We start from the raw sequence: 23,572 nt of genomic DNA on the forward strand, positions 1-23,572 counted from the left end.
ACACAGTTATGATCTGCTATTCCTATCACTCTCCTGGGATCTGATTCTCACATTGTCTCAAATAGGCCCTACTGTTTAGTGTGACCACAAATTAGATGATCCAAACTAGGACACTTTTGACATGAAATGAGTAATTACTAACTACACTGTAGCAGCTGGTATTAATTAAACCAGTTCTGAGCAAATGGAAACATATGCTCACCATTCCAAGCTTGTTTCCATTAGGGTCATCACACTCCAAGACCACAGGATGTTTCACACACAAAATATTGGCATCATATTTTGTTACCAGCACCTAAAACAGTACTATTTGTGCCATGGCTGATGGAAACTACTTAAACTTTGGTCTACACCTGATCACTTCCAAGGACCAGATCTAAGTCCATGGAGTCAAGCTAGGAAAACAAACAATCTCTGACAATATCATACATCCTTGGAATTCAGGGTGATAATGCATTTAAGATATCATTCTAATCTGAGGCACAGTGAACCCTATTAATATAATAGGAGACCAGAGATAAGAAGAGAGTCATATGATAAAGAGTCTTCCTTATGGTGGAGGTTAGGAAGAAAGAGAAGTGATGTTTAATTAAATTTTTCTTTTTTCCTTTTCTGCATTGTAATTTGCGTATAGCTTTGTCAAATCTTCAGTTAGTAAAAAGAAGTCCAGAGCCAGCTATAGCTCAGGGAACAAAGGGGAAATAATCCACACATGGCATAAAACAAACTGGAAAAAGAACCACATCAATATTGATGACACTGAAGAACTGGCACAAATGACTAACAATGAAGCCTAAGTAGTGATCAGAAGTAAGAAATGATTAGCCACAACCAGAAGTTTCTAAAAATAACTATTCCCTCACACTTCTGTATTCTATCTCCCTCTGAATGGCACATTTTTCTGTCCTAATAAAGTCAAATAAAGTTCAAAAACTGCTAGTCTTTGTTCCCAAAGAAAGACCAATCTTCCATATGGTGTTTCCACTTTCTGGGAGGGTGCATAATGACCAACATTGAATCCAACTATTGAGAAAACCTGAAAACCAGTGAAAAAACTCTGATCTCATTTTTCAAAAAAAAAAAAAAAATCTTTAGGGGCATCTTCTCATTGACCATCATGATGAAAGAAGTAAATGTAAAAGATTAACACAAAAAATAATATATATATAAACTTTTCAGAAAGAAACTCCCAAGAACTCATTTTATTCCCTGTACAGTTTCAGAAAGCATAACATTCCAAGAGGAAGTCAGTTAGGTCTTTTTTTTTTTTTCTTTTTTTTAGTTATATGTAGGATCTGGGAATGATTAACTGATGGTTATCTCAAATTTCTCAGAGAACATTTTCAGAAAATTACTAATAGAGTTAAAACAATGTTTCAAGGAGATAGAGATAGAAATAGAAAGTACTCAATAGAAATAGACTCAATTTCTCTCTTTGTGTTATGGTAGTCTGTATAATGTTCCTCACTGCCTCATTTATGAAATATAAGGGGAGAAATGTATGCCTTCCTTATAGTGAAAGTAAATATAAGATTTAAAAAAAATTAAGATAGAAAACCAAGAATATTATAAAATCTAAATAAAAATGAACAATTAAGTATTATGGGATTTTTGTTAGCATTAAAAAGCTAAAGCAATCAAAGAGAAATAAAACCAAGTAACTTAGTTCCTCAAAGTTTTTTTTTAAATTCTAAAATAAACATAATCAAAACTAAATAAAATTTAAAATTCAGAGGCTAATATGATAGCAGTTACAGAGAAAAGAGATGTAATATTAAAATAAACATTAAAGTCTAAGATGAAAATCTGAAGTGTGCACTCAGATCAAGAAGAAATAGGGACTTCTTTTGTGGTCCAGTGGCTGGGAATCTGCCTTGCAATGAAAGGGACATGTGTTTGATCTCTGTCTGGGGAACTAAAATCCCACACACCTGGGACAAACAAGCACAGTAAGCCTGAGTGCTGGAGCTACTGAGACCGTGAGCTCTGGAGTCCACGTGCCATAACTAGAAAGCTCATGTGCTGCAATATCCCACACGCTGCAACTAAGATCCAACAGAGCCAAAGAAAGAAATATTTTAAATAAAATGACAAAGTTAATTTTTTTAAAGGATGAAGGTTACAAACAGAGGAAAGAAATATAAATCCCAGATAAAAATCAAATGTAGACACATCTAAAAGACAGATTCACATTTCTTAATAACAGATTCCTCTTGGATTGGTAATACATTAAATACTTCATGGATAGAGAGCCAATGGAACAGAGAAAAAGATATAGCTCTAATTTTATCAGTGGATAATTTGACTCAGAAGTTATTTATATTTACAGCTTTAAATATCAGGTATTTGGTTGTAAGACTGAAGCAGTTAGATCCCATGTATCAGAAGGCATATTAAAAAAAAAATGTCAAAGTAGATATGTTGAAAGTAGAAAAGAATAATTTAATGCCTCCTAGTTGGATATGAGGGGCTACCCAGGTGGCTCACTGGTGAAGAATCCATCTGCCAATGCAAGAGATGAGGGTTTGATCCCTGGATCAGGAAGATGCCCTGGAGAAGAAAATGGCAACCCATTCATATTCTTGCCTAGGAAATCCCGTAGAGGGAGGAGCTTTGTGGGCACAGTCCACTGGGCTTCAAAAGAGTTGGAGAAGACTCAGTGACTAACCAACAAAAACAACAATTGGAGATGAACAAAACTTAACAAAAGTAATACTACCCTAGGGATTTTCCTGGTGGTCCAGTGGTTAAGAATCCACTTGTCAGTGCAGGGGAGGCCAGACTGATCCCTGGTCAGGGAATTAAGATCCTACCTGCTGCCTGCCTCACAGCTAGGAGGATCCCATGTGCCGCAACTAAGACAGAAGTGACCAAAAATAAATATTTTTTAATAATAGTTATAATATTGCTCTAGAATCTAAAAGTATAACAGTATACAGAGACCTAGACAGAGAACAATCAGCATTACATATCTGAACAAACTCCAAGTAAACTGAATTATTTTAGCAGTTTTAGTATTGCAAATTAATAATTTTAACTTAGTGTTAAAAATCTGAAAGTAGGTATCATTCTGTCTTGTAAGCAAAGTAAGGAAGTATGAAATTGGCCAAAAGATTTTTAAGGTTTTGATACTAGTATATCTTTTTCCTGTCTTAAAATCTCTCTTCCTACTACACTATCCCTCTACTAGCCTCATAATCAAGTTCTTCAGCAACAACAAACTATAATCATTGACTCTTAAAATACTGAAATTTCTTAACTTACTTTCCTTATGTTCTGGACCAAAAATAATATTTTAGAGCTTGAGAGCTTAGAGAGATAAATTTGATGCAGCATTAAGAACCTATGTGACACTTTGATTTCCTTAACTGATTTCTACACTGTGATTATAAAAGTCACCTCTTTTCCATTTACTTATTAAAATTTTTTCTTCTCAGTAAATGTTTTACTGCTTCCTTCACATCCCTGTTTCTGAGACTATAGATTAAAGGATTAATCATAGGAGTCATCACTCCATAGAACACAGATACAAGTTTGTCAGTAGCATCCATGTCATCTGAATTAAATGTCTCTTTAGACTTGGGCTTCATGTACATGAAGAGAATGGTTCCATAGAATATTATCACCACAGTCAAGTGGGCTGAGCAGGTAGAGAAGACTTTGCTTCTCCCCTCAGAAGAGCGAATTCTGAGGATGCTGATAATAATTAATGTGTAAGAGATAATGATTAGCAATAATGGTGTCATTATGAATAAGGTTGTGGCCACTAGCATGATGAACTCATTACGTGAGATATCAGCACAGGCCAATTTCATGACAGCCAGAATTTCACAGGTGAAATGGTTGATGACATTATTCCTGCAGAAAGGCAATTGTACTACACACCCAGTTTGTACTGTAGAGTTGACAACTCCTATGATCCAGGAGCCAGCTGCCATGGGCACATTGGAACCCTTGCTCATGATGACAGAATATCTCAGAGGGTTGCAAATAGCCACATACCGGTCAAAGGCCATCATGCCCAGGAGCACACACTCTGTTGTCCCCATGGCCAAGCCAAGGAACATCTGCACGGCACAGCCAGAGAAGGAGATGGTCTTTTTTTCTGAGAGGAAGCTCACCAGCATGGGGGGAATGGAGACAGTGGTGAAGCAGATGTCCAGGAAGGAGAGGTTCCCCAGGAAGAAGTACATAGGGGTGTGAAGGTGGGAGTCTAAGATACTGATGAGAATAAGGGTGCCATTTCCCAGAAGGATGACCACATACATTATTAAGACTAGCATATAAAAGAGTAGTTCAAGCCTTGGGTAACCAGAAAGCCCCTTCAGAAAAAATTCCACCAGAATGGTTTGGTTTTCCCATTCCATTCTATGCTTTCTTCTTCACCTGTAATACATTAGAATATGTTAAGATAAAATATGTATTCTACTATGATTATATTCAACTATGTACCAATGTAGAAGTACCATATACTCATAGGAAGAAAAGAAAATATAAAAAGGAATAGATCAAAGAAAGAAGAAAAGAAAGTGGAACAAATAGAATAGAGAGGGGGAAGGGAAGAGAAACAAACATATTTCAAACTACAAGCAATATGCCATGTAATTTATTGAATCTCATCAATGTTCTGGGAGAGAGGTATCATCATCCACATTTTACAGTAAATAAATCAAAGCAAAAATATTAAGTAAACTCAATTAAAGGTAAATTTAGAGCAGAGGGAAGATTCAAACCCAAGTCTTCCTTGCTGAAGCCTGAGCTTTTGCTCATATTTGTCACCACAAGTTAACTAGAGTTTAAAATAAATATGAGTATTGCATTATGTGTAACTGAAAAATAAACTATTTTTATTGGCTACAAACCACCACTGGAAAAGCAAAGGGCAACTCACTCCAGTGTTCTTGCCTGGGAAATCTCATGGACAGAAGAGCCTGGGGGGCTACAGTCCATGGGGTCACAAAGAGTTGGACATAACCTAGTGACTAAACAATACCAACAAACCACCACACAATAGATTAATGATCTGATCACTTTCCATGTTATACTGTTATGCTTATTATCTAACTTGTCCATTAGCATGAAAAATTTATCAAGGCAGGGACGTTTTCTTGTTTACTTCTACAATACCAGTCTCTACAATATAACATATACAGAGATAAGAGGTTCAGAAATATTTGTTGAATAAATGAATACAGTCAAGGACCAAAGGACTAATATTTCTTACTCAACTAATTGTTTTATTTGTACATTACCTAATTTAGTCTGAGAATCACCCCTATTAGGCAATTATTGCTATTATTAGCATTGTCATTTTCATTATAAAAAGGGAATGCATGCTAAGTCGCTTCAGTCGTGTCCGACTCTATACGATCCCAAGGACAGCAGCCCACCAGGCTGCTCTGTCCACAGGATTCTCCAGGCAAGAATACTGGAGTGGGTTGCCATTTCCTTTGCCAATAAAAAAGCAAGAAAATAAGTAATTTGCTTAAGGTCAAGGTCAAGGTCATAGCTAAACAAGTGGTTGAGCCAGAACTTGAATCCAAGCCATATGGCTGTGGAGTTCAAACTTAATTGTTCATTTTGCAGAGAACTTGACTCACAGTCTAGAATATCTTGTAATCTAATAGACAATATTAACATTTCAAAAGAAATATCAGACTAAAACAGGGGATTAGTCAGAGAGATTTCAATATGGTGATTTAAGCGCACTTTAATTCTTTATATTTTGAAGGAAATTATTCATTTCTGTGACAAAAATATATCTATTAGTGTATAATTCTTCATAATTCTGTAGTCTCCCCTTATGAGTAGTTCTATCTACTTTTTCACTGCTATTCTTAATTGATTTATCGTTCCAATAGTTTCACAAGAGGTTTTCCCCTATTACAAGTTTTCTCCAAGAAAAATTTTTTTAATGCTTTTGGAGAGATTTGTCCTTTCCACTTTGTTACATTAATGTAGGTTTTTGTGTTTGTAAATTTCTTTAGGCTTATTTGGCATTTTCTAATTTCAAGAAATAAGAAAAAAATATTTCTTAATATTTTATCTTTATCCTCTTTCTAGTTCTGAGTCATTTAAAATACTTTGTTTTACTATAGACTTACATTTCGATATGAAATGTTCTTGTTACTGGTTTCCAGATAATTTTTTTCTCCTTCTGTCTTTAATCCAAGTGTTATCTAGATATGCATACCTAGTGATCAGATATTTTTATTCCATTTTATTACATCTAATTCATTTCATTATGATAAAAAATGTGACCTGTAATTCTAAAGTTATATATTTTTGGTTCCATTTACTTGATCCATGTTGTAAATGCCAACAACAAATAAAAATATGAATTCCCTTTGGGGGAAATATATTATTTATATATATATATATATATATATAAAATAATACATGTATACACATAATCAGGTTTATTAAATGCCCTATTCAAATATTTGAGATTATTTTCTGTTATCTATATTTAATTAACTCTATTTAATGATGGTGAGATGATATCATTGACTCGACAGACATGAGTTTGAGCAAGCTCCGGAAGTTGGTGGTGGACAGGGAATCCTGGCATGCTGCAGTCCATTGAGTTGCAAAGAGTCAGACACAACTGAGTTACTGAACTGAACTGAATCAAGTTTTACTTGTATATCTACAATTATCTTTATATGCTTCGTTTCTGTGTTGTTTGGTGTGTATTTGTCTATGGCTGATAAACTTCTTCATACATTGTGAATGTTACAATTAATTTTTATCACATTTTGTCCTTTAAATTTAAATTCCACTTTTATGATACTGACATCCAGGCAAGAATACTGGAGTGGGTTGCTACTTCCCTCTCCCGGAGATCCTTCTGACCCCGGGACTGACCCACATCTCTCACATCTCCTGGTTGGCAGGCAGGAGCTTTACCACCAGTGCCGCCTGGGAGGCTCCACTTCAGCTCTCTGTGTGTGCACTCAGTCCTGTCCAGTTCTTTGTGACCCTATGCACTGCAGAACACCAGGCTCCACTGTCCGTGGGATTTTTCTAGGCAAAAATATTGGAGTGGGTTGCCATTTCCTACTCCAGGGGATCTTCCTGACCCAGGGAAGTACAGAATGTGATAAAAATAGGTCAATTAATTATAACATTCACAATTTATGAAGAAGGTTTTCAGCCATAAACAGGTGTGCACTAAGCAACACAGAAAGTAAGCATATAAAAATAATCCTAGATACACAAGTAAAACTTGATTTTAAATATTTATATAGAATTGATTAAATATAGACAACAGAAAATTCTCTCAAACATTTGAATAGGGCATTCAATAAATGCCCTGATTATGTGTACACATGTATTGTGTGTATATATATATAAACCATAATGTCTCGCCCAAAGAGAATTCATATTTTTTGTTGCATTTTCAACATGGATCAAGTAACTTGTTGCCAAAAATATATAACTTTAGACTTACATGTCACATTTTTATTATAATAAAATAAATTAAATATAATAATAATTGTATAAAAATATCTGATCACTAACTATGTGTAACATATATGTGGGTGTAAGTTGTTAATTCTTTTTATAGTCATTGCTTTTTTATGAGCATATTCACTCCAATCACTTTAGAATACAATTACAAATGTACTTCATTTCTTTCCTTCCATATACTTTATTTTTATTACATACTTATTTGCATTACTTATATTTCCCACTTTCTTATTTCTGCTGGCTGATTAAATTGTCATACACCAATTGTTTGCCTTAACTTGAACACTTTGTTCATTTTTTCCATTCCATGAGTGGTGAGTCACCTTCTTTCTCTACTTTGAAAATCTGACATACAGACCAAACATTTGCTTGTAAAAAATAACTATTGTGTTGGCCAAAAAGTTCATCCAGGTGTTTCTACACCAGCTTACAGATAAATCCAAATGAACTTTTTCAACTAGACTGCTTCTAATCTCCTAAATTATCCCTCAAACACAAAATGAAGATAGAACTACAAGAATAGTTATATTCCTCCATTTCTATCCCTACCCCACAATTCCAAGATGCTACCAAGATAAATTAGGAGAATCAAATTTAGATTAATTTGAAGATCAAAAATATATATTAGCTAGAAACACACAAATGGATACATGAATTGAGACTATTATTGCTAATTGACACCTTGTTACTCTATTTGGGACTTTATATGTTTATATACATATATAATATACACACACATACATATATACATATATATATATATTGAAAGGAATGTTTAAGAAACGTAGTGACCAAATTCCTAAAGAACTTCTGCTCAGAAAAATTTCCTAATATCACTCACGGTGACTTATCCTTGGGTATCACTGCACTGATGTCTTACAGGGATGAGCCATGATTTCATCTCTAATGACCTTGCCTTCTAAAGGTAAGGAGACAGGCACTCTCACACATTCTCAATGAACACATAAATTGGTGCATCCTCTGTGGAGGACAAATTGGCAGTGTTAAACAGAATCATAAAGGCATGCATGCAACTTTGACTACAGAATTTACCGCTAGGTAATTACCACAAAATTATGCCTGTGCATGTGTAAAGTAATTTATTTAAAAACTGATTCATTAAAGTACCATTTGTTATAGCAGATGTGGAAGCAATTTAAATTTCTATGAGAAGGGGACATAGAAATAATGAAATACTGGTGCTGTCAAAAAGATTAAGAGACTTTTTGTGCATTGATAGGGAAAGATCGTCAAGAACTATTAAGTGGGAAAGTAATATTCAGAACTGACTTCCCTGGTGGCTCAGTGGTAGTTGACAAGAACTGCTGGAGAAGGAAATGGCAACCCATTCCAGTATTCTTGCCTGGGAAATCCCAAGGACCGAGGAGCCTGGTGGGCTACGGTCCACAGAGTTGCTAAAGAGTAGGATGTGGTTTAATGACTAGACAGCAATACAAATGTTCAGAACAGTATATAAGGCACAGTAATATTTGTGTATAAATATTTTGCATATATGTGTGTGTTAGTAGCTCAGTCGTGTCTGACTCTTATGCGACCCCATGGATTGGGGCCTGCCAGACTCCTCTGTCCAGAATACTGGAGTGGGTTGCCATTCCCTTATCCAGAGGATCTTCTTGACCCAGGGATTGAACCCAGGTCTCCTGCACTGCAGTCAGACTCTTTACCATCTGAGTCACTATATGTGTCTGTACACACACACACACACACACACACACACACACGCACACATATATACCAACATTTTTTTGTTCCTATGTAGGATACCTATAGAAAAATAAACAGGAATAGTTTGTTATCTCTAGGAAAGGAAATGAATAGTTTGTTAACAGAAATGGAAGGGAGGCTGTTCACTGTATGTTATTCAGTACCTTTTAAAATTTTTGAATCTTGTGACTATAATACCTATCATAAAATAAATTACATTTAAGCTAAAGAATTCTTGTCTTTGAGATGTATAACCTTTCTCCTTTCACTTTTTTGATGGCATACTACATCAAACCATCCACTGCCATGGGACACAACAACATAGGGTTAAAAATTGTTCTTATTCGGTATCACACCTTAAATGGGAACTGCTACAAAGACTAACAAGTCCTTTAAATATAGTCACGTTTAATATTCAAGATACTTTCAGTAGTATCATTAGGATTTGCAGGCCCATATGGATCTCCTGTCCCTCCATCAAACTGTAAGCTATCCTCTGATCTGGTTTAGAATCTGTACTTCTACCCCAGTCATTTCCTTTCCATTAAATGTTTTACTAACTTTAGGAGCTAGTAAAATTTCTGGAATAAAATTACAGCTCAATAAATGTTAGTTGCTATTCTTGTTTCTTTCACTCACAAGTACAAAAACCCTTCCCTCTTCAGAATTCTTTGTCTGCCTATCTTTAAATGTTACTTTGCTCTGAATCTCAGGTCTATCTTCCCAATTTCTGGGCATAACTAGTCACCCTAGAATCACTCCAAGCTCAACTTCATTTCCCCATTCTAAACTCATCTCCTATCCCCAGCTTTTAACATTTTGTAGCTTTTTATAAAATTTGCATTTTGTTAGCATTTTTCAGATTTTCTGGGTTACTGTGTAAACGACTTGAGACCCCAAAGGGCAGTAGATTCATGTGAAGTTCACTGAATAATGGAGGTTATACCTACACCTGTAAAAATCATCTCTACAAAAATCCTTGTTCCATGAGCTGCCTCCATGCTACATGATATTCTATCAAACATACTCCATAAAACTGTTAGGAACACAAGCCTTGGAGGTAGGCTTAGTTTAAATGGTAACTCTGCCCCTTACTAACCAGGGTGGCATGGGCATATTTCTGATCACCACCTTCCCCAGCTATAGCATGAAGATAAAGATAGCACCTGTACCATATATTTGTTAAGATTAAATGAGATAGTATATATTATACAATTACCACAATAATGGTTTCCACTATTAGTAGTTTCCTTTATGCCTCTCTATCATGGTTCTTCCTTCTGTTAGTCTGTTTCATCTTTGAACCAGTCATCATCTTTTCATATGGACAGGTATATACAGCTGAAAAGTTTACTCACATCACACACAGTGTTCTGACAGATAGTATTATGCTCATCTTACCATCAGATCCTAATATACTTTATCACAGTATATAACACTCCAATCCTTTATCACACTCTGACCCTTTGAATGTCAGCAAACTGAGTGGCAAAAAGGAAAAAACACTCATAAGGTTCAATTCACTCCATAAAAAAATAGCACTTTAGGGAGGCAGTAGTATGTTCCTTGTCTTAAAAAGATGGCTGAATTTTTTTTAACTGAGACTGTGTTAACATTTTTAGAAAGTCTATGACATAAAAAAATAAATGAAAAAGTCACTCATTTCTACAATTATAACCTAATGATAGAAAAGCAAATATTCAAAATAGTCACCAATAGTGTATGCAAATACACGAAGATAATGCTCAATCAGGTCTCTTTCTGGCTATTCACTGCTTTGGTAAATCATCTATTTCAGATATGAGGTTTCTTTAAGGCAAGTTGGTCATAGTTTTCCTCCTCACATGTGTTCTCTGCATAAAGAGTCCCTAGCACAGAATCTGGCATGGAGTTCACCTTGTTCTCAGTTGACCGAGCCAAATGAATCAGAGCTGCTGCCAGAGGACCAGGAAAGACCTGTTTGTTATGAATTCATGCTGCAGAACACAGAGTTCCCTGGCTACTATGCAGTGAGTCTTAATTAGCTAAACATGATAAGAGTGTTCAAATACTGTGTGCTACTCTAAAAAGCTACACATTGACACAAAGTAATTCATAACTACTGGGCAAATTCCTTTCTGTTCCTTGCTCAATGCCTTTGCATGTTAAACTGCTCTTGTGACCTCAAAAGTCTTTATGTCTCCCTACTATCTCTCACTGACTAGACCCTTAAATTCCATTTCCAATATTTAGTCTCTCTTCAGTGAGAAAAACATCTTAATTTCAAACTTGACACATTTAACCCATCGGTCCAACTCTTGCTTGTAGTTGATAAGATTTGGTTCTTGTCTTTACAATAACTTACCTTCAAACCAGGTACTAACTCTCTTTCTAGGTTGGAGCAACAATAGATATTTTTATCCTTCTTTTTTACCTGTAGCCAATTTTCATGACTCCTCATTAGTAGCTGAACCTCTAAAGAGGTAGCTACTGAAGAGTAATCATTTTGCCATAGAAATTCATTGATTTGTTGACATCTATAGAAATATGCAGGTTGCAGGTATGATAACTAGGATAAATTCCTCGAGTTCAAATAAAGCATTGTTAGATTCCTCTAGTTCAAAATAGAAAGAAAATTAATATTTAGCAATAAATTTTAGGAATAGGACAACTTGCCCCTGAAGCCCAGACTGAAATACGACCCCATTGTGGAGACCCACAAATACCTAAAGAACCTGCTTCAGGCTTTGGGACACAATTTAAATGTTCTAAAGGATGTTTCTAAACCTCTGTGTAAAATTTTAAATTGCTTCATAGATGAAATATGTATAAAACTTATGAGACTCCAGATATAAGGCCCTAAAGACCTAATTACAAGAAGACTATTACTCTGCTTCACAGAATCAGGAGGAGCCTTGTGCAATGTTATCAAAGTTTCCCCAGTTGAATTCTCTCTCTGTCTCTCTCTCTCTCTATCTCTGTCTATCTCTCCCCCTGGCTCTCTCTTACACTACTCATACTAACACACAAACACACTTACACCATTTTTGAAGTATAAATGGTTACTTACAGGGCAAAATTTCTTTATAGATTTTTTAGAAACTATAGATTTTATAGACATTCACTTTATATATTTAGCTTATACAAATGCTGAGTTTTTGAATAAACATATTATAAATTTATAAAACTGATACATACTATAAAAGAAAATTTTTTTTAATATATAAAGAAAGAAAAAAGAAAGGAAGAGAAAGTAAGGCAAGGAAAGAAAGCGTATCCTTAAGTAATACACACACACAGGTGTAAAGAACAAAGATGAAAATAAATTGAGAATTCTGGTTCAAGACGGCAGAATAGAAGGACATGCACTCATCTCCTCCTGAGATGAGCTCCTGAGAGGAACCAAAATTAAACTAGTTGTTCAACAACCATCAAAGGGGACTCTGAAACCCACCAAAAAAGATATACTATATCCTAGGACAAAGAAGAAGCTGCACAAAGACAAAGCTGCAGCGAGATGGTAGCAGCATGATAAAAATCAAATCCCATACCTGCCAGGTGGGTGACCCACAAACTGGAGAATAATACCCACTAAGTTCTCCTACTGTTGTGAAAGTTCTGAAACCCACATCAGGCTTCCCCTCCTGAGGATCCAACAAAGGGACTGGGAATGAGGTAGAAATTGCTAGGCAGTCAGTGTAGGACTCTGAGACCTCATTCCTGTTTTCAATAAACATCTCACTCCATTAACCTAAAACTATACCTTTTGTCCCGATTTCCTGAAATGTGTCCTTGGTCTGATAAATTATCAGCACTCAGATCCAGGAAAGGTCAGTAATTAACATCTCTTCCATATGCCTGAGGGAAAAACAACTGGTGATCCATTAATCTTTAGCCCTTACATCTGGTCCAGTTTAAATGGCCAGGGGGCACGATAAAGGGTGGGAACTTAATCTAAGAATCAATATAAACCATTCAGTTCAGTTGCTCAGTAGTGACTCTTTGCAACCCCATGGACTGCAGTATGCCAGGCTTCCCTGTCCATCACCAACTCCTGGACCTTGCTCAAACTCTACTGAGTTGGTGATGCCACCCAACCATCTAATCCTCTGTCATCCCCTTCTCCTACTGCCTTCAATCTTTCCCAGCATCAGGGTATTTTCTAATGAGTCAATTCTTCACATTAGGTGACCAAAGTATTGGAGCTTCAGCTTCAGCATCCATCCTTTCAATGAATATTCAGGACTGATTTCCTTTAGGATAGATTGGTTTGATCTTCTTGCTATCCAAGGGCCATAAAGATGTTACGGTAAAATGCGAACTTTAAACTTATTGGTTAGAAAGTACATATTTTAAGGAAAGGAGCTAACCAAAAATGCACAGATCAATACTAGTAAGGACATAAACTGCTGTAAGTCCTGTATTTCCGGGGGAATATTTACTCCCTCTCAGTGTTTATGCTGTCTATGTAAGGAGATCAAACCTGTCAATCCTAAAGCAAATCAGTCATGAATATTCATTGGAAGGATGGATGCTGAAGCTGAAACTCCAACACTTTGGCCACCTGATGTGAAGAACTGATTCCTTGGAAAAGACCCTAATGCTGGGAAAGATTGAGGGCAGGAGGAAAAGGGGATGGCAGAGGATGAGATGGTTGGATGGTGTCACTGACTCAAGGGATATGAGTTTGAGCAAGCTCCAAAAGGTGGTGATGGACAGGGAAGCCAAGTGTATTGCATTCTATGAGGTTGCAAAGAGTCGGACATGACTGACTGACTCAACTGAACTGACTGAGTATCTGTGCTGAGAGCTTTGTACTTTTTTCTCTTTAATATAAATCCTACTCGCTTGCATGCAACTGTGAGTGTTTGCATGTTCTGTTTGGAAGTTCAGCTCCAGAAATAAGAACTTGGATTCCCATCTCAGGAATCCCCAGGGAATCTGGCCTTGAAGTTGGCCTTAGGCCAAAAAACTACCAGGAAGGGAATGCAATGCACACTTATCAGCAAATAACTGGATTAAAGTTGCACTGAATAAGGCCCTGCTCATCAGGGCAAGACCCAGTTTTTCCCATTGCCAGTCCCTCCCATTAGGAAGCTTACACTTACCTAATGCTGCAATAAAAATGGTGACTTAGTGTGCTATGGAGGTAAAAATGAAGGCAATTCAGAATCAAGAAGTAATTTCCAAGAGAGGTGATAGGTGAACTGATCCTTAATTTGTGAGTAAAAACTTGAGAAAGAAGGAATATGGGAAGAAAATGTCAAGAAACAGAACCAATAACAACAAGCGTGAAAGACAAGACATGGCATCATGAATTCAGGGAAAGAAAAACTCAGCATCAAAGAAACCTAAATAAAGAGGCAGATGGGGGTTAGGGGAAGATGGAGGAAACTAAACAAACCAAAGCAAAGAGGGCCTCATTTGCCATAAGTGTCAATCATGGCTTAGTTACAAATGACAGAATATACTCTGGATGATTTAACCAGAATGAAATTATTTCATTTAATTTTATCATTAGATGATAGTGTGGGGGTGTTATCATTCCTTCTCAAAACTTTTTTTTTTTCAAATCACAAATCCTGAGAAAACTTTTAAAATATAGAAGACTTTCATAATAAATTTTCTGAATGAAGAATCCTTTAGAGGCTCAAGTAGTAAACAAGTATATCTGTATTATAATGATAGTGTATTTAACATAATGAGAATGTATTTGCCAAGCAAACTTGAATACATGGCAACATCAAAACAGGTGACTTGACTTTCTTTCCTCCACATCTTGATTCCACAATCCTTTGAAGGGGAACCCCTTCTGGTGTTCTACTCTGAGGAGAAATACACACATTAAAATTTCTATTTGCTTTAATACATTTTCTAGAGGAAATTTATAAATTGTTAAAAGACTCGGACCTAGATCAGTCATCTCAGAGAGTTTCTGGAAGCAGCTGGACTCAAGTTCTTAGAAAAGACAAAATTAACATGCAGGATATCCTGTGGGTCAAAGATAACATGCCTAACTTCAGAAGTTTTCCACTTACTTGGAACTCTTAGTTGAGGTGGATGGAATTCTATGAGCTGGTATATGGAAAGTAATAGGAACTCATAACTTATTTTGTCACAGTATGAATCTGATACATCAACGGTCTCAACTTTTGCCATCAGATTTAATCTGTGAATGATGATGATGAAAGCTAGAGGTAATTCAATATAGTTCATGACTATTTAATACTCCTTCTACTAAAATTAAAAAGTAATCTTGGAATAATAAAATAAATATATCTCAAATACCACAAACATTTTTTCTTATTTGTCTATGTAAAAAATGTTTATGCTCAACATTCTATGAATTTACAGATTTATCAATATAAAATGTGTCCAACCAAATGAATTTCCTAGGATGTGCCTCATTCTTGAACAAACCTACCATTCATTTTAGACTGTAAATTAGAAGTGTTCTCTTTAGATAGAGTGAAAATTTGAAGAGAAAGCCAAGGAAAATCAAGATAATTTCTCCCAATTCTCTGCTTCCAAAGATCACTACCCTAGTTAGTAATAGAGATAAGACATAAAGTCAGATATACACTAAAACAAAGAGCTTGGATATTCTAGTTGCTAAGCAGTGCCTGTCTCTTTCCCACCCCATGAACTGTAGCACACCAGGCCTGCCTGTCATTTACTATCTCAAAAGTTTGGTCAGATTCATTTCCAATTAGTTGGTGATGCCATCCAATCATCCATCTTCTGACCCCTTTTCTCCTCCTGCCCTCAATATTTCCCACCATCAGAATCTTTTCCAATGAGTTGGCTCTTTGCATTAGGTGGTCAAAGTACTGGAGCTTCAGCATCAATATCAGTCCTTTCAATGAATATTCAGGGTTGACTTCCTTTAGGGTTTGATCTCCTTGCAGTCTAAGGAGCTCTCAAGAGTCTTCTCCAGCACCACAATTTGAAGGCATCAGTTCTTCAACACTCAGCCTTCTTTATCGTCCAACTCTGACATCTGGACATGACTACTGGAAAAATCACAGCTTTGACTATACAGATTTTTGTTGACCAAGTGATTTTAATATGCTGTCTAGTTTGTCATAGCTTTCCTTTCCAGGAGAAAGCATTTTTTAAATTTCATGACTGCAGTTTTGGAGCCCAAGAATATAAAATCTATAACAGCTTCCACTTTTTACCCTTCTATTTGCCGTGAAGTGATGAGACCAGATGCCATGAGCTTCATTTTTTGAATGTTGAGTTTCAAGCCAGTTTTTTCACTCTCCTCTTTGACCCTCATATAGAGGCTCTTTAGTTCTTTTTCATTTTCTGCCATTGGATTGGTATCATCTGCATATCTGAGGTTGATGAGATTCCTCCTGGCAATTTTAATTCCAGCTTGTGATTCACCCACCCCAGCATTTCACATGATGTACTCTGTATAACATTTAAATAAGCAAGGCTACAATATACAGCCTTGTTCTCCTTTCCCAATTTTGAACAAGTCCATTGTTCCATGTCTGGTTCATTTTTTTTTTTTTCTCCACTTATTTTTATTAGTTGGAGGCTAATTACAATATTGTAGTGATTTTTGCCATACATTGACATGAATCAGCCATGGATTTACATGTGTTCCCCATCCCAATCCCCCCTCCCACCTCCCTCTCCATCCCATCCCTCTGGGTCTTCCCAGTGCACAGGCCTGAGCACTTGTCTCATGCATCCAACCTGGGCTGGTGATCTGTTTCACCCTTGATAGTATACTTGTTTCGATGCTATTCTCTCAGAACATACCACCCTCGCCTTCTCCCACAGAGTCCAAAAGTCTGTTCTGTACATCTGTGTCTCTTTTTCTGTTTTGCATATAGGGTTATCAATACCATCTTTCTAAATTCCATATATATGCATTAGTATACTGATTTGGTCTTGATCTTTCTGGCTTACTTCACTCTGTATAGTGGGCTCCAGTTTCATCCATCTCATTAGAACTGATTCAAATGAATTCTTTTTAAAGGCTAAGTAATATTCCATTGTGTATATGTACCACAGCTTTCTGATCCATTTGTCTCCTGATGGGCATCTAGGTTGCTTCCATGTCCTGGCAATTAGAAACAGTGCTGCAATGAACATTGGGGTGCATGTGTCTCTTTCAGATCTGTTTTCCTCGGTGTGTATGCCCAGGAGTGTGATTGCTGGGTCATATGGAAGTTCTATTTCCATTTTTTCAAGGAATCTCCACACTGTTCTCCATAGTGGCTGTACTAGTTTGCATTCCCACCAACAGTGTAAGAGGGTTCCCTTTTCTCCACACCCTCTCCAGCATTTATTGCTTGTAGACCTTTGGATAGCAGCCACCCTGACTGGCGTGTAATGGTACCTCATTGTGGTTTTGATTTGCATTTCTCTGATGATGAGTGATGTTGAGCATCTTTTCATGTGTTTGTTAGCCATCTGTATGTCTTCTTTGGAGAAATGTCTGTTTAGTTCTTTGGCCCATTTTTTGATTGGGTCATTTATTTTTCTGGAATTGAGCTTCAGGAGTTGCTTGTATATTTTTGAGATTAATCCTTTGTCTGTTGCTTCCTTTGCTATTCTTTTCTCCCAATCTGAGGGCTGTCTTTTCACCTTGCTTATAGTTTCCTTTGTTGTGCAAAAGCTTTGAAGTTTAATTAGGTCCTATTTGTTTATTTTTGCTTTTATTTCCAATATTCTGGGAGGTGGGTCATAGAGGATCCTGCTGTGATTTATGTCGGAGAGTGTTTTGCCTATGTTCTCCTCTAGGAGTTTTATAGTTTCTGGTCTTACATTTAGATCTTTAATCCATTTTGAGTTTATTTTTGTGTATGGTGTTAGAAAGTGTTCTAGTTTCATTCTTTTACAAGTGGTTGACCAGTTTTCCCAGCACCACTTGTTAAAGAGGTTGTCTTTTTTCCATTGTATATCCTTGCCTCCTTTGTCAAAGATAAGGTGTCCATAGGTTCGTGGATTTATCTCTGGGCTTCCTATTTTGTTCCACTCATTTATATTTCTGTCTCTGTGCCAGTACCATACTGTCTTGATGACTGTAGCTTTGTAGTATAGTCTGAAGTCAGGCAGGTTGATTCCTCCAGTTCCATTCTTCTTTCTCAAGATTGCTTTGGCTATAAGAGGTTTTTTGTTTTTCCATAGAAACTGTGAAATTATTTGTTCTAGTTCTGTGAAGAATACCATTGGTAGCTTGGAAGGGCTTGTATCAAATCTATAGATTGCTTTGAGTAGAATACTCATTTTCTTTGTATTGATTTTTCTGATCCATGAACATATTATATTTCTCCTTCCATGTATTTCTGTCAACTTGATTTCTTTCATCAGTGTTTTATAGTTTTCTGTATATAGGTCTTTTGTTTCTTTAGGTAGATTGTTTCCTAAATATTTTATTCTTTTCATCTCAGTGATGAATGGGATTGTTTCCTTAATTATTCTGTCTTCTCATTGTTAGTGTATAGGAATGCAAGGGATTTCTGTGTATTAATTTTATATCCTACAACTTTGCTCTATTCTTTGATTAGCTCGAGTAATTTTCTGGTGGTGTCTTTAGGGTTTTCTATGTAGAGGATCATGTCATTTGCAAACAGTGACAGCTTTACTTCTTTTCCAATCTGGATTCCTTTTATTTCTTTTTCTTCTCTGATTGCTATGGCTAAAACTCCCAAAACTATGTTGAAAAGTAGTGGTGACAGTGGGCACCCTTGTCTTGTTCCTAACTTTAGGAGAACTGCTTTCAATTTCTCGCCATTGAGGTTAATGTTTGCTGTGGGTCTATTGTATATGCCTTTTATTATGTTGAGGTATGTTCCTTCCATGCCCGCATTAACAAAAGTTTTCATCATAAATGCTTGCTGAATTCTGTCACAGGCTTTCTCTACATCTATTGTGATAACCACATGGTTTTTATCTTTCAATTTGTTAATGTGGTGTATCACATTGGTTGATTTCTGAATATTTAAGAATCCTTGCATCTCTGGGATAAAGTTACTTGGTCAGGATGCATGATTTTTTTAATATGTTGCTGCATTATGTTTGCTAGAATTTTGTTGAGGATTTTTGCATCTATGTTCATCAGTGATATTGGTCTGTGAAGTTCAGTTCAGATCAGTTGGTCAGTTGCGTCCGACTCAGCAACCCCATGAACCGCAGCACGCCAGGCTACTCTGTACATCACCAACAGCCGAAGTCTACCCAAACCCATGTCCATTGACTCGGTGATGCCATCCAACCATCTCAACCTCTGTTGTCCACTTCTCCTCTTGCCCTCAATCTTTCTAAGCATCAGGGTTTTTTCAAATGAGTCAGCTTCTCACAACAGGTGACCAAAGAGTTGGAGTTTCAGCTACAACAAAGTCCTTCCAATTAACACCCAGGACTGATCTCCTTTAGGATGGACTGATTGTATCTCCTAACAGTCCAAGGGATTCTCAAGAGTCTTCTCCAACACTACAATTCAAAAGCATGAATTCTTCGGTGCTTAAGCTTTCTTTATAGTAGCACTCTCACATCCATGCATGACCACTGGAAAAACCATAGCCTTCACTAGACAGACCTTTGTTGACAAAGTAATGTCTCTGCTTTTTAATATGCTGTCTAGGTTTGTCAGAACTTTCCTTCCAAGGAAAAGCGTTTTTTAATTTCATGGAATCAGTCACCATATGCAGTGATTTTGGAGCCCAGAAAAATAAAGTCTGTCACTGTTTCCATTGTTTCCCCACATATTTGCCATGAAGTGATGGGACCGGTGCCATGATCTTACTTTCCTGAATGTTGAGCTTTAAGCTAAGTTTTTCACTCTCCTCTTCCACCTTCATCAAGAGGCTCTTTAATTCTTCTTCACTTTCTGCCATAGGGTGGTGTCATCTCTTATCTGAGGTTATTGATATTTCTCCCGCCAATCTTGATTCCAGCTTGTGCTTCCTCCAGCCCAGCATTTCTCATGATGTACTCTGCATAGAAGTTAAATAAGCAGGGTGACAATATATAGCCTTGATGTATTCCTTTCCCTATGCGGAACCGGTCTGTTGTTCCATGTCCAGTTCTAACTCTTGTTTCCTGACCTGCATACAGATTTCTCAAGAGGCAGGTCAGGTGGTCTGGTATGCCCAGCTCTTTCAGAATTTCCCACAGTTTATTCTGACCCACACAGTCAAAGGCTTTGGCGTAGTCAATAAAGCAGAAATAGATGTTCTTCTGGAACTATCTTGCTTTTTCCATGATCCAGCGCATATTGGCAATTTCATCTCTGGTTCCTCTGCCTTTTCTGAAACAAGCTTGAACATCTGGAAGTTCACAGTTCACGTATTGCTGAAGCTTGACTTAGAGAATTTTGAGCATTACTTTACTAGAATGTGAGATGGGTGCAACTGTGCGGTAGTTTGAGCATTCTTTGGCATTGACTTTCTTTGGGATTGGAATGAAAACTGACCTTTTCCAGTCATGTGGCCATTACTGAGTTTTCCAAATTTTCTAGCATATTGAGTGCAGCACTTTCACAGCATCATCTTTTAAGGTGAAATAGCTCAACTGGGATTCCATCACCTCCACAAGCTTTGTTCGTAGTGATGCTTCCTAAGGTCCACTTGACTTCACATTCCGGATGTCTGGCTCTAGGTGAGTGATCTCACCATTGTGATTATCTGGGTTGTGAAGATCTTTTTTGTATAGTTCTTTTGTGTATTCTTTCCACTTCTTCTTAATGTTCTGCTTCTGTTAGGTCCCTACCATTTCTGTCCTTTGTTGAGTCCATCTTTGCATGAAATGTTCCCTTGGTATCTCTGATTTTCTCCAAGAGATCTCTAGTCCTTCCCATTTTATTGTTTTCCTCTATTTCTTTGCATTGATTGCTGAGGAAGGCTTTCTTATCTCTCCTTGCTATTCTTTGAAACTCTGCATTCAGTACCTTATAACTTTCCTTTCTCCTTTGTTTTTCACTTGCCTTCTTTTCACAGCTATTTGTAAGGCCTCTTCAGACAACCACTTTGCCTTTTTGCATTTCTTTTTCTTGGAAATGGTCTTGATCCCTGCCTCCTATACAGTGTCAGGAAGCTCGGTCCACAGTTCTTCAGGCATTCTCTCTATCATATCTAATTCCCTGAATCTATTTCTCACTTCTACGGTCTAATCATAAAGGATTTTATTTAGGTCATACCTGAATGGTCTAGTGGTTTTCCCTACTTTCTTCAATTTAAGTTTGAATTTGGCAATAAAGTGTTCGTGATCTGAGCCACACAGTCAGCTCCTGGTCTTGTTTTTGCTGACTGTATAGAGCTTCTCCATTTTTGGCTTCAAAGAATATAATCAATCTGAATTTGGTATTGACCATCTGGTGATGTCCATGTGTGTAGAGTCTTCTCTTGTGTTGTTGGAAGAGGGTGTTTTCTATGACCAGTGCATTCTCTTGGCAGAACTCTATTAGCCTTTGCCCTGCTTCATTCTGTACTCCAAGGCCAAATTTGCCTGTTACTCCAGGTATTTCTTGACTTTCTACTTTTGCATTCCAGTCCCCTATAATGAAAAGGACATCTTTTGGGGAGTGAATTCTAAAAGGTCTTGTCAGTCTTAGAACCATTCAACTTCAACTTCTTGAGCATTACTGGTTGGGGCATAGACTTGGATTACTGTGATAGTGAATGGTTTTCCTTGGAAACAATCAGAGACCATTCTGCCATTTTTGAGATTGCATCAGGGTCTTTTTTCAAGCCTCTTGTAGCTGGTGATCAGAAGGCCTCTTTGGCCAGTCTTTCTTTGTGGCTCCACCTGTTCAGGCACTTAGAGGACTTCCTTGCCTGAGGTCCTTCTTTGTTGTTTGACATGTCAGGCACATAGAGGGACCCCCTGCCTGGGGTCCTACACTGTAGATCAGTGCATCAGTCACTTAAAAGAGCACCCTGGATGGGGTCCTACTCAGTAGTTCAGTGCAAACTCTCTATTATATGGGCCAGCCTCTCTATTTGTCAGCTGCCAATGCTGGCGTGTCAGGAGAGAGAGGCTATGGTGATGGCTCCACCCCCACGCATGACTCAGCATAATCGCCTTGATTCCATGGCTGCTTGACTTTCCTCCACAGGCATTCCCCACCACAATCTTCTCCCTCACATCCCCTCTATCTGCCTCTCTGCAGTCAACAGCAACCCTCGACCTGGGACTGCTCCACAATCCCTAAACTCCAGCTCCCAGCCACTGCACCATCCAGGGTACGTATGGCTGCAGCAAGGACTGTCTGATTCTCATTCCATTTAGGCTGCCACAGATCAGCTGTTTCTCTCTTAGCCTTAAATGTTTCTCCTCTGACTCAGACAATTGCCCCGGTGTGGGGATCGGACCCCTGCTTCAGTTTCCCCACCCACTGAAGGCAGGTCCGATCCTAATAACACTCCCATTATCCCCCCTAGTTCCTTTATCCTACCGAGTTTTCTGTGGGCCTATACATTATTTTCCGCTGGTCAGGTACTCTTTGTCTGCTCTTAGCTGGTGTTTTGCATTCACTTCTCTCTATTCCTGATGTATCCATGGAGAGAGATGTATTCCATGTCCACCTATTCCTTCACCATCGTCTTCCTGGTGTTAATTTTTATCTCCTATGTTTTCTTCCTCTCTTCCATCCTGATAATTAAATCTGCAGAAGGGAGATAAAAGGCCTTTTCTACCTGTTCAGCCCACCTAACTGTGGTCATTTGATTCTATTGTTGGGCTTTTTTTATGTACATGAAATCCAAGTCAAAGGACACAAAGACCTCTGATGAGATCATTGGGCTGTCTTACAGGGTGGTAACCCCAATGATGAACCCCATCATCCACATCCGGAAATAAGGATGTGAAAGAAGCTGTGCATAAAATCTTGAGTAGACACTTGACTTGCACTCATGGAAAATATTAAAGAGCTTAAGAATTGTTTGCAGAAAAGATATACTTTGGTATTCAGAGATGAACCTACAGAACTTAGTAAAATAAGAGTACTGTTAATATAAAGCTAAATGTGGAGTTCTCGTTTTCATAACAGTATACATCCTTGCCTTCAGAGGACCATTCAACTCCACATTCTTTGGTATTAGTGGTTGGGGCATAGATTTGGATTACTGTGATACTGAAAGATTTGCTTTAGAAACGAACAGAAATCACTCTGTCATTTTTGACACTGCACCCAACTACTGCATTTCAGGCATCCAATCCCATCACTTCATGGCAAATAGATGGGGTAACAATGGAAACAGTGAGAGACTTTATTTTCTTGGGCTCCAAAATCACTGCAGATGGTGACTGACTCCATGAAATTAAAAGACGCTTGCTCCTTGGAAGAAAAGCTATGACCATCCTAGACATCACATTAAAATGTAGAGACAGTACTTTGCCAACAAAGGTCCATCTAGTCAAAGCTATGGTTTTC

The 23,572-nt window shown here is 37.4% G+C and overlaps 1 protein-coding gene across 1 annotated transcript; it reads right to left on the reverse strand.

Moving 5' to 3' along the window:
- Nucleotides 1–3,408: 3,408 nt before the first annotated feature.
- LOC122431902 (olfactory receptor 13C2) lies at nt 3,409–4,409 on the reverse strand. The gene has a single exon (XM_043453542.1). It carries the CDS (start codon nt 4,365–4,367, stop codon nt 3,411–3,413), a length of 957 nt encoding a protein of 318 aa, XP_043309477.1. The 5' UTR covers nt 4,368–4,409; the 3' UTR covers nt 3,409–3,410.
- Nucleotides 4,410–23,572: the final 19,163 nt, after the last annotated feature.

This window comes from Cervus canadensis, chromosome 30 (assembly GCF_019320065.1).
Source record: "Cervus canadensis isolate Bull #8, Minnesota chromosome 30, ASM1932006v1, whole genome shotgun sequence".
NCBI lineage: Eukaryota > Metazoa > Chordata > Mammalia > Artiodactyla > Cervidae > Cervus > Cervus canadensis.